The 12,499-nt window shown below is 40.1% G+C and overlaps 1 protein-coding gene across 9 annotated transcripts in view; it reads left to right on the forward strand.

The window, feature by feature from the left end:
- The window catches only part of NALCN (sodium leak channel, non-selective), a 193,650-nt gene extending 183,339 nt beyond the window's left edge, over window positions 1-10,311 (forward strand). For all 9 annotated transcript variants that reach the window (XM_079972387.1, XM_079972389.1, XM_079972388.1 and 6 more), the window contains 6 exons: window positions 425-582; window positions 1,456-1,606; window positions 3,692-3,841; window positions 4,558-4,675; window positions 5,964-7,853; window positions 8,200-10,311. In XM_079972387.1, coding sequence (XP_079828513.1) covers window positions 425-582; window positions 1,456-1,606; window positions 3,692-3,841; window positions 4,558-4,675; window positions 5,964-6,157 — 771 coding nt within the window. In that variant the 3' untranslated portion in view covers window positions 6,158-7,853; window positions 8,200-10,311. The remainder of the gene's footprint in view (window positions 1-424; window positions 583-1,455; window positions 1,607-3,691; window positions 3,842-4,557; window positions 4,676-5,963; window positions 7,854-8,199) is intronic.
- The last annotated feature ends 2,188 nt before the right edge of the window (window positions 10,312-12,499 follow it).

The following is a 12,499-nucleotide window of genomic DNA, read 5'->3' on the forward strand; positions in this document are numbered from 1 at the left end:
ATGGCCTACATTCGCATTATTCCTGACCACGGGGCATGCTGGTTGAGGCAAATGGGCCTTGGAATTGAGCAGCTTCTGGGAGGCCAAAGGTTGTCTACCCCTGGCTTACACCCTTGACCTATAGATCACTATCTACAAAAATGAACAGTTTGGCTGAACTCCTTCATGGGTCATATCCAACACTAGTGTCCCGATAGCGCAGCAGACACCCACTTACGCAGTACATCTCCCTGTGCACCCTCAAAAATCTGCTCCAGAGGGTTGGAGAACCCCCTGGAAACAGATCTGAAGGACACATGGGGAGAGGAAAGGGAAGTTCTGTTGCACAAGCAGCATTCCATGCATGCAGCATTAGCTATTTTGGTGACAGCTCATGAAGGGTTTGACCAGTACCAATAATGGAGAAGTTCTGCCTTCTTTTCAGGGAGTGATTCCTACCTTCCGAGTCAAGTTTTTACTGAGGTTGCTGCGTGGAAGGTTGGAGGTGGATCTGGACAAGGATAAACTCTTGTTCAAGCACATGTGCTATGAAATGGAGAGGCTGCATAATGGGGGAGATGTAACATTCCATGATGTACTGAGGTATGTTAGATGGCACACAAAATCAATTGTAGTTTAGTTGCAGATATTTTCTGTAAACTATAAAACAGAGTACCAATATCAGTGCTATTTTTTAGAAAAAGAGGTGCTGGAACTTGCCATGAATGCCTCCCATGTTCTCTTATAATGGCAATGGTGCCCACCTGAGAGATGCCGGAACTGAGTTCCAGCTGAAAAAAAGCCCTGAATACAATCATGTTTATAGGGTTTATAGAAAATATTAACTGAGAAGCATATCAGATTTTACTCAATGCTGATTTTTCTAATGTGTATCTAGAAGTCCAATTCAAACTACTATATTCATCATATAATAACTGCAGCTTTCAGCTGTCTTTTTTTGGCTGTGTGAACTTGATTGGATAAAGAGTGTTTTATTATCAAGGAAGGCAAATTTAGCATATAACAATGACCACTTCCATGGAAGAAAGAACTTTCCCTGTTAAAAACACCCCATTCCAGGGAACTTCTGCATCATGATGAGAGCTGACACCAGTTTAGGAAGTCGCAAAAAAGCCAATCAGTTCTGTCAGAGCAGAGAATGTTGATGCATATCTCCAGTGCAGGATTTGGGCAGCTTGCACAGTTGAACATACTTGTGTGCAGAAACCTGTTTTCATTGCACATGCACTTCTCTGTAATGGGGTTGGCTGTTTAATGTCTTCACCACTTTTCACTGTATCATAAATCCATATATCCCTAGGTCATCGGATGACCCTTTAAGAGCAAAATAAACACCTTATTTCCAAATCAAGTATATGATACACCTGCTATTACTTTCCTTTTATAAATAACATTTTTTTAAAAAAAAACAACCCTCATTATTATTATTGTTTATTATAATTTTTTTTTTTTCAGCATGCTCTCCTACAGATCTGTTGACATCAGGAAAAGTCTTCAGCTGGAAGAACTGCTTGCTAGGGAACAACTGGAATACACCATAGAAGAAGAAGTAGCCAAACAGACGATCCGCATGTGGTTGAAAAAGTGCTTGAAGCGCATTAGAGCAGTAAGTTTAAGGAGGAAAAAACAGAAAGCCTGTAGCATACCCTTCCTCATTGTGTAGAACATGCTACATTTTATTTTCATACTAGAGAGCTGTCAATTATTTCGAAAACATTATTCGAGCTTCTTAGCCTTCTCAGTCATGCAGTGCTTATAATACGGGGATGCTATTTATATATATATATATATATATATATATATATATATACACACACACCAGCGTCACTGGTGCTTTACATACTGTATTTTCTGCTCTATAAGACTCACTTTTTCCCTCCTAAAAAGTAAGGGGAAATGTGTGTGCGTCTTATGGAGCGAATGCAGGCTGCGCAGCTATCCCAGAAGCCAGAACAGCAAGAGGGATTGCTGCTTTCATTGCACAGTGCTCCCTTTTGCTGTTCTGGCTTCTGAGATTCAGAATATTTTTTTTCTTGTTTTCCTCCTCCAAAAACTAGGTGCGTCTTATGGTCTGGTGCATCTTATAGAGCGAAAAATACGGTAATCAAAAAAGACACAAGGAGCCGAGAATTAAGATGTGGACAACAGAGGAGAAAGAGAAAGGAAAAGCAGATAACTATAACAGAAGGATCATGAGTGACAGCAGGAGAGTGTAATAGAATGTTGCGTGGAGATATGAATGATGGGTGGCAGGAGTTGGTTGAGAAAGTCAGAGTTAAAAGGAGTGAGGTGAAAAATGAGGACTGTATGATCAGAGAGCGGCATTGGTACATTGGTGCAAAGCTTGGAGGGTCAGGAATACCAGGTTAGATTAGTAAATTACAAATGTTTTCTGGTCTGGAGTAATGGTAGTTTATCAGATTTTGCCCCCCACATGCATCTTGTAAATTACACAGTCAAGTAGATAAATGAAGAATCCTCTTGCTCTCTATAAATCAGTGAATGGAGGCAGCAGGTTGCTTGGGGAAATATTAAGGAAAGTTTGGACAGCTGAGTGACTGACCCTAATGACTTCCATGCACCCAGGCCCATGTCAGGGACCACTGCAACATCACCATAGCAATTAGTGATGGCAGCATATTTTGGAAATGGGGTTTTCAAAATACAGGCTCCCTCAGTTTAAAAATCTGCACACTATTATGAACCAAGCCAAACACTGCTCCAAGTTTTGACTTGTTTTATAATGACTTGGTAGCAGCCCTCCGTCTGTCCTAGAATCCCCTACCTCCCCTGCCCCTTTACCAAGTTGCAACTCAGGCAAGGAAAGCTGGTGATTGTTTCTGACTACAGTGACAGTGTCTTGACATGCCTTGTCTGGAAAGTCCAGAAAATGAAGTTTTTAAATTCCTTCTCGGGCGTATTTTGTTGTTGTTGACGATGATGATAGCTGAAAACACTGATCCCAAATAAATACTTGTAAAAGGAATGCTTTCTCTTATTTTAAATTTGGTGGAGGACCATTAAAAATATGTTCCATCCCAATCTGGAAAAAGACATAGCTCCATTGGGGGGCAGGGATTAGAGTTGTTTTCCAGATTTGTATTCATTGACGCTGAAAACACTCCACTTTCAAGTTGGTAAAGGAAAAGGGGAATACGTGACATCCTAAAAAATTCTCGGATTTTGGATTTTGTTCCAATTCTTCCTACAACTCACAAACAAGCATAGAAAGCTTTATCTTTCCAGTTAGCGCAATAATGGATGTATCCATTCTGCTTCTCTCTTTTTTTGCACACATTGTCATTGATACATAAAAATGGTACAACACGAAAGTCACACTTTGTAGTTATCTAAGGGAGTTTCTATTATCACTTTGTTAATTTTATCTAGTGTCTAATTTAAAAATCACTGAAACCAGTTAACTTCAATAGCCTCCAGATGAGTTCTATAAAAGCTTAGTTCTTCTCCCTGATCATTTTATTTTAAATGTCTCTTTCAATAGTCTCATAAAGCAGATTGAAATAAAATTAAACGGTGTAAGCAGCTTTATGAAAATGACTACAAAGGAAAAGTCCACTGTAACTGTGAATAATATAAAGGGAATGTAGAGCAGACAAGAGCAAATCTCAATTTTTGAAGAATACTTGTTTGAAAAGATCCAGTGATAATTATACTTATTATCTTTTTATAGAAACAGCAGCAGTCATGCAGCATTATCCATAGTCTCCGAGAGAGTCAACAACAGGAGCTTAGCCGTTTCCTAAATCCACCAAGCATTGAGACAACACAACCAAGTGAAGACATGAATGCTAATAACCAGGATAACAGTACACAGCCTGAGGTACAGTTATGCTCAGGTCCTCAACGTATTGGCCTAAACCAGTGGGTTAAGATAAATCATTCTTAATGTTCTCTGTGCAGGCACAAATATGGGAAAATCTGTGCCTGTGCAGAGCATCTTTGGAATATTCTAGATCTTTTAGGGTGGCTGGATACACACACAAACTTAAAGAAGAGTCACTTTGTGAAGAACATTGTCTTGATATCCTGAGCTAAGGAAACTAGGCCTATAGTTGTTGTTGTTGTTGATGATGATGATGTTGTTGAGCTAAGGAAACTAGGCCTATAGTTGTTGTTGTTGTTGTTGTTGTTGTTGTTGTTGTTGTTGTTCTTCTTCTTCTTCTTCTTCTTCTTCTTCTTCTTCTTCTTCTTCTTCTTCTTCTTCCTCCTCTTCTCCTCCTCCTCCTCCTCCTCCTCGCCTGTGGTTTCAGTTTTGCATTTTCCCAGTTCTACAGTCCTCACAATATGAAATGACTGGGATCAGATCCAGCCATCCTTTACTTCATTAGCTTACCGTAAACAGTGCCATAGTGACTGAAGTGGATACTCATTGTGCTCCGGAATAAAGTATCCTAAAATATTCCCAGCTACCATGAGCATAACCCTTTCTAGTGAATCAGAAACAAAATAAAGATCAGAAACAAAAAGGCCTTGCTTGTGTTCTTTAAAGCTTCAGATACTATGCACTTAAACACTGCTGTCTTTTGTTCTATTCAGACTAGTAGTCAACAACAGCTCCTTAGTCCAACACTCTCTGACAGAGGTGGATATCGGCAAGACTCTACTGATGGTGGTAAACCTCAGCGGAAGTTTGGACAATGGCGTTTGCCATCAGGTAGGTGAAGATTGTCATGAATTCTAAATAGAACCTGGAGCTCTATTTACTGATAGAACTCAGAAAAGTGCCATAAGACGCCATGCATCCTCACTGGAGGATTCTGCAGCAGTAGATTTCAGACTGACTACAGCTACACTAGAAACAGAAGAGAACAGTCATTCCAAATTTCTCAGACAAGCTAGCCAAATCACATGCTGCTACAGGAGAAGAAAGGAAAATCATCACGGTCTTTAAGACCGGGGTGGGGCTGGGAGTAGAGAAAAGGATGTAATTATTTTATAACTCCAAATTCAGTGATCAGTAAGGCAACAAATGTGATCCAAAGCCAACCACCATTATTATTCCAGAAAAAAATTATTGTTAGTATAATTCTATGCTGTATAGGATCCTGATGTCATTGAGGAAACACACACATACAGAGGTTCTAGATTCAGGTAACTAGCCGTGTTGGTCTGATGTAGTTGAAATAAATTCAGATACACTGAAACAATGTGCATGCACACGAAGAAGTGTGCATGCACACGAAAGCTTATACCCAGAACAAACGTAGTTGGTCTCTAAGGTGCTACTGGACAATTTTTTAATTTATTTACACATACAGAGGGGTTTTTATCTGTTTAAAAAAATCCACAACTTATTGGAGCCAACTGAAACTCCTAGGTCAAAATATGCTAGAGTAAATCGTTCAACAAAATATATTTTAAGAAAAATAGTTATGGAGTACCTCTTCCAATGGCGTCCCTAACAATGGAAGTCCATAGGGAAAGTAATAAGAGTGTGCAATTTTTGGTCCTTTAAACATCAGAGCAATATGGACCTGCATAGGCTTAACCATATACATAGCTACTGCCTCTAAGACCAACAGTAACTTCTTAAGCTAAGCATAAGCTTCATTGCTGTGCTGGATGCATAAAGATTCTTAAGTGTGCCAAAGCTGCAAGTCTGGCCTGTTTTAGGTAGATCAGTTCAGTCTTAGGACATTTTCCTGCACTTGGTATTAGTTGTTGCTTTTTTCACATTTGTAATGCTTTTGTACATGAAACCTAAACTAGTTGAAATGAACTGAAGGTTTAAACATTGCTCTCTTTCCTCTTCTGTACTACAGTACATTAACAAGGTAGGATGCAAGGTAAATGCATTTACAACACAATGTAGCATTCAAGCATCTCAAATGCATTTTTAATGTGAAAGGCTCTTGGTTTGCATGGAACCATCCCCACTATTCCAGATAACAGAGCAAGATACATATTTGCACTACTAAGTTGTCTTCTGTTTAATTCCCTAGCTCCAAAGCCAATAAGCCATTCAGTGTCTTCAGTCAACTTACGGTTTGGTGGCCGTACAACCATGAAGTCTGTTGTGTGCAAGATGAATCCCATGTCAGATGCAGCTTCTTGTGGATCAGAAGTCAAGAAATGGTGGACAAGACAACTCACTGTGGAGAGTGATGAGAGTGGTGAAGACCTGCTTGATATCTGATTGGAAAAAGATGCCATTTCAAATCACACTTATGCAACATTCCTTTGGAATTAAATCGTTTTCTTGGTTTTTAAATTGCCGTTCCTATTGACTGACCATTTATATCAAGAGAAGCCTTCAACTTGACAAGATATACGACTTACTTATTTTTTAATCCTTATGTGATTATTAACGTAAGAGAAAACAGCAAAAAAAGGTAGTGTTCACAAAAAGCAAAGACAGTTTCGTTTCGTTTTCCCCTCAGACCCAAGAATCATTAGTTTAACTCCCGGATCTCACCAGGGCCTTCTGTCTTTCAACAGCCTCTCTACGTCACATCCCAAGCTGGTTTTTAGATTTGGTGGGGCTTTAAAAGTGGATTGATGTTGCTTGGTCCAATTTGGGGGGGGGGGGGGGTTTATAAACCAATAGCTGTTGTTGAAAAAATGGGCATGCAATTCTGCCACAGTTCTTTACAATTCAAAAATATAGGCGATGACGTGAGGACTTTCTTTTGGGTGGTATGGGAGAAATTTGCTGTGAAACTCAAAAAATACCCCAAAGAAAATATTTGTATGGAAATGTTGTGAGTCTTATTGTTTCAGTACTTTAGAGCTTTTGTTTTAGACAGACAGGCAAACATAATTTATTCATAGTTTATTATGGGCTTTTGTTTATGGATGCCAATTGGTTGATTTATTTTTCTTTGTTAACTGTGAGTGTTGCTTTTGTCTATAAACAAAATAGTTTGTAAGGAGGATGCTATTGGGAGGAAATCAAGTCCTCACAGGGCATGTACAATCCTACACAATTAAGGAAATTGACCTGATTGCAGCCAGTGTTTCATATTTGAGAAGTTTCACTGTATGCATTCAGAGGACTTGTGTAAGTGTTGCTCCTGCCCTAGTCAACACTTAACCTAGCCTGGAAATGATCCTCACACAGGGTACGATGTCACTGTTTTTGCTCTTTTTTCTAGCCTTCTGCCTAACCAGTATTAATACTGATGAACAGCCTGTAGAGATCAGCAGGGAATTCATTCTAAATGAAAGCATTTTTACAATATACAGATTTTGACTTGCAGATAGCTAGCTTTTTTAAAATATGCAAGATATAGGATAGTTTCTTCTAGCATATCAGAAAATGACTAATTCGGTTTTATAATCATTTTTAATTGTTACCTTGAAGACCTGAACATGAATGCACAGCTGTTCTGCCCTTACACCTGCTGAATAGGTTTCGAGCACTGTAATCTCTATCAACATCCATCACTTCTTAAGGTTGGGACAAGGACAGTCAAAGTCTGGATTTAGTTCATTGTCTCCTCTCAGTAGGTCCTTCTAAACAAGTGTTTGTAGCTGTCTGAACTAAGGACTCCGGCTGTTTAAGGAAGAAGCTGGGATTCTCCTGAGTGCAGTCCTACGTGTTTTGATGTAGGATGCAGCACCCATACATCACTTGAAGCACATCCAGAAAAGGAGCCTACTCACAAAAGTCTGGTTTTGTGCTTGATTACTCTTGCTTATAAAGTAAATAAGTTTTATTAAATAAACTAAAAAACCTTATTGTTTAGATCAGTGGGTCCTAAACTCCCCCCCCCCCGCCATGCACCACTTGTTGCTTCTTTTGTTTCTTACATTGTTTTATTATTGTAATACAATAAAATATAAGAAATAAAAGAAGAAATTGAAATGCCATTAAGCATCAATATACAGTGGTGCCCCGCAAGACGAACGCCTCGCAAGACGGAAAACCCGCTAGACGAAAGGGTTTTCCGTTTTGGAGGCGCTTCGCAAAACAAATTTCCCTATGGGCTTGCTTCGCAAGACAAAAATGTCTTGCGAGTTCCTGCAGGTTTTTTTTCCTTCCCCCCCCCTTTTCTAAGCCGCTAAGCCGCTTATCAGCTGATCCGATAAGCCGATAAGCCGCTAAAAGCCGCTAAGCCGCTAATAGCGCTAATCCGATAAGCCGTCAATGGGCTTGCTTTGCAAGACGAAGAAACCGCTAGACGAAGAGACTCGCGGAACGGATTAATTTCGTCTTGCGAGGCACCACTGTAAAAGTTAATGTGGACATGCCATGGACCACCGGAATACAGCTTATGGGCCACTGGTGGTCCACAAACCACAGTTGGGAATCCCTGGTTTAGACAATTCACTATGTAAAGGACATCACTGTTATACTTTTTAAGTATCTTAATCATGCAATGATGACATATAAATTATGCCATTTATCAAGTTCCTTGTCCTTGTGTACACTGAAAGTGTCATTTTTAATTTTTATAACTATGATACAAACTTTGTTTGATAAGGGGTTGGATGCAGACATGTTAGAGAAGCAAGACACTTGGCAGTTTTTAAAATTCAGTTTACCTGGATAAATGTGAAGTCTGTTGAATTAAAGATACCCTGTGTGTGGAGTGGCAGCAAACAGAACATGCAGGAGCAAATAATAATAATAATAATAATAATAATAGTATAATTAATAAACAAATTTATAAATTGCTTCCTAGCATGAAGCAACTGAAGTGATGTACAAGCTAAAAACTGAATAAAGCACAACTCTAAAAACAATAAAACCATCCCTTTAAATTAAAAAAACAAGAAAGCAATTTCTGCAGATAACATTTCAGTATGCATCAAGATACCACACAGAGATGCATAAGATACAGTAGCTCCAGGGGAGAATTAAAGGTACCAAAAACCTTTAAAATAAGTCAGAGGGAAACTGGCCACTGATCTCCTATAACAGCTAAATAGAAAATGAGCAATCCCAGTAATGAGGTTCCAGCCACCAACAGGGAAAAATGACCTGTCCAGGGGAAAGGAAGAAAAAGACAAATCAATCATTTCTGTGGCTCTGGTTCTGTATTTGCAAAATTAATTTGCAAACAAGTTTATGAAGAACCTATTTTGGCTACTTCTGAAAGGCAACTCACCCAACCTCCACACAATTGCATATATAACCTCCATACAACTGCATATATAAAATTAAAATAGCCTGGTTTATAAATACAAAATGGATTGACTTGTGTTTGCACTGAGATAAGTATAATAGGTACTCCAAGATAAAAGTTTGCGAGATGTTTTGGAGCGAACATCAAATCAATTTGCTAATACTACCAGCAAGTGGAATACTCCCTTGTATGTTTTGTTTACCACTTTCTATGTTACTCAAGAAATACTGAGCACAAGTGTTCAGCATATAAGAGTTGGTTTAACATTTCAAACTTCAATCATGTTCTTAATTCGTTTGGCATATTTTTGTAATGTCATAAAAGAAGAAGAAAATGCCATTTTCTGGCATTACTGAGGCTGCGATTGTATGCTAACTTACCTAGAAGCCCCACCCAATATAGTGAGTCATACTTCCAAGCACACAAGCATTGGATTTCACTTAAAAGTAATCACTGAACTTCTTTCTCCAGTATAGCTGCATGTCATACAGGTAGCACGACCAAACAGTGATGAATAATAGCCATCTTATTACTTCTACAATACAACTAAATGTATTGTGAGAGGCAGGGGGGAATGGCAGGGTTCTGACACCTTCATACAAACAACAGTGCTTTTAGGATTTTATATCTGCTTCCCAACCTCAGCTACCTTGGGATGGGACCTTTGCCACTACCATTATTTCCTATGGAAATTATGTTGCACTACCATGGCCTGGCCTGGATCTTCTAAGACGCACCAGAAACATAAGATTTCATGAATAAAACAGGAACTTTAACAACTTGGAAACTGTCCATGTTCTTTAGTAGCTTTATGGACAAAAACGAAGAAAAAACCCAGCAACAATGAATGATAAGAGTTGTTTTGGGTTTTATTCCTGCTTTTGCTTTTAATGCAAAATGTTATTTGAATCAATAGAAGGATTTCCATTCTCAGTCTACCCTTTGGCCACATGTTATTTTAAATGCTATGTTCTTTAGCGCATTATGATGTACTCATCTGTGTGTGTATTTCACTGTTTAGATTAAGAAGAAGTCAAAGTCCCTGTAATGTTGTTTCTTAAGTCTGTGCATTCTGTTGTTTAAACTAGATTGCAGCAAAGATCTACAGAAAATGTCACGCCGGTCATTTTTTAGGACAACATTTTGTCTTTTTCTTTTTTGTCTATTTGAACTTAAGGTCTGTACAAAAAAATAAAAATAAAAACCTAAGCTGACAGCAGGAGGGTTGTTGGGTGTAATGGTTCTAGGGGTTGCTTGTGCGTAAGTTGCCGCCACGCTTGGCTTGGTTGTCTGGTTGAACCCTTTCTGTCTGGACAGCCCTTCACTTCGTGGCTGTCTCAGTCGCTGGCAGAATCCGTCAGTGGGCGTTTTTTGAATCTCTTCCAGCAAAGAAGTTCTTTGACGCCAAGTCTCCTCCTACTCTCCCTGCGCGGAAGTCTTCTGCGCAGGGAGGGAGTGGGCAGCGGAGTACCCGTGCTCTCCCCGCTGGTTTCTGGCGAAGAGTCTTGGAGCCTCCTCTCCAAATCCCCTCTCTGCCCCCCTTCTCCACTGGTGTTACGCTGATTTCCTTCCCCAGCAGATGGGCTGCCTCTCTCCCTACTGGGACCCTCTCCAGCATCCCTCTGGAGCCTTCCCTCCGCCTCCAGCTCTGATGGCAGTTCCCTGACATTGGGTTTATAAAATATGTTTTCTTGAACTTTCAGTAACATGCTGAATTGCAGAACCTTTCTGAGTTGTTTCTATGGCAAATGTTCTTTTTCAACCTCTGACAAACATTAGCCCTTTGCCATACGATGTCAAGAAAAGGCAGTTGCTTCCAGTCACGCCTTCCCTCACATTTTCATTCTTGATTCATTTGCTACATATTATTCACAGGTTCAAGGCAGCATTTCACAATTTTATTTTGCTACTGCAGTTTGCCAGTCCTTTGGGGTTTCCTTTTTCAGTCAACAGAAGAAGAAGAAGAGTTTGGATTTGATATCCCGCCTTTCACTTCCTTTAAGGAGTCTCAAAGCAGCTAACATTCTCCTTTCCCTTCCTCCCCCACAACAAACACTCTGTGAGGTGAGTGGGGCTGAGAGACTTCAGAGAAGCGTGACTAGCCCAAGGTCACCCAGCAGCTGCATGTGGAGGAGCGGAGACGCGAACCCGGTTCCCCAGATTACAGTATACAGCTCTTAACCACTACACCACACTGGCTCTACGTCCTACGGAATGTTAGGCCAACAGAGATTCACCAGACACCTCCTGTTTAAACCTTTAAACACCTGCTGAAAACATTTCTATGCCACCAAGAGTATCGCAGGTAATTTTTTAAAAAAATCATCTTTCTGTAATGGTTAGTTGATGATGTCCGATTTTCAATTTTTACATGGTTTTTATTACGTATAGATATTGTAAACCGCTTTAATGTTGTTTATGATATATATAAACATTTTGATAAATATGTTCTGAATCCCATGAAGCAAAATGTGTAGAGGGGGCTCCAAACGCAGATGGGTAGATTTGCTATATTTTGAAGTTAGGCACATCGCCATCTAAAGAGGAGCTCCCTTCCCCATAAGAACATAAATCAAGAATATCAAACTGCACCATAGTTCCCAGGGTACTCCTAATTGTTCTGCCGCAGCACCTACCAGCTGGCATGGTCGCAAAGGAGGAGTACCAGATTATGATCCTGACAGTAACACAATGCAGCATCATTCCTAAATCCAGCAAACTCATCTTAGGCAACTCTTTGGGTTTGTGCTTTGCTCCTTGGCCTATAGCTGACTTTCTCCCATGTGTCCATCAGCTGAAACTGCAGCTCATCTCCATCTCTATACAGCAACCATCCGGCCCCATCTGCTGCAGTGCAGAGCTGGAATATTGTAAGCTACAGCAGGTTTGGAGGTGGGGAAACAGGAGATTGCACCTCTGTGGACAAAGCTGCACCTGCCATCTGCTGAGCATCTATTCAAAGCGCTGGAGGCCCCCACCTGGCTGGTTCCTGAGTCGGCAACCTGGCGACGCACTAAGCCTTTTAATTCTTCTCCAAACATCCTTCAAGCTCCTATGTCAGAAAATCATGCTGACCTGTCATTTACATTCAGCCAGATGTTGTCTGTATCGCCAGGATTTAGGGTTAATAATAAGCCATTTGGGTAACCCTTTTCCTAGTGTAATACCATGCCACGGATATCCATGTGTAAAGCTTTCTCTTACGTTATTCAAGTCTTGCAAAGCAAAAGGGAACCTTTTCTAGAATTCAGCTGAGCTTCCTTAAATCTCAGGCACTCAGGGGCTGACAATGCTTGCCTTGTGTCTTAAGCAAGCATTATAAGTCATCATTCTTTGCATTCTGAGCCAAAAAACAACAACAGGGAGTTCAGTAGCAACTCTACTGAGTAGATCTGCTGAGGATCAAG

Source organism: Podarcis cretensis, assembly GCF_951804945.1.
Source record: "Podarcis cretensis genome assembly, chromosome: 4".
In the NCBI taxonomy this organism is placed as follows: Eukaryota; Metazoa; Chordata; class Lepidosauria; order Squamata; family Lacertidae; genus Podarcis; species Podarcis cretensis.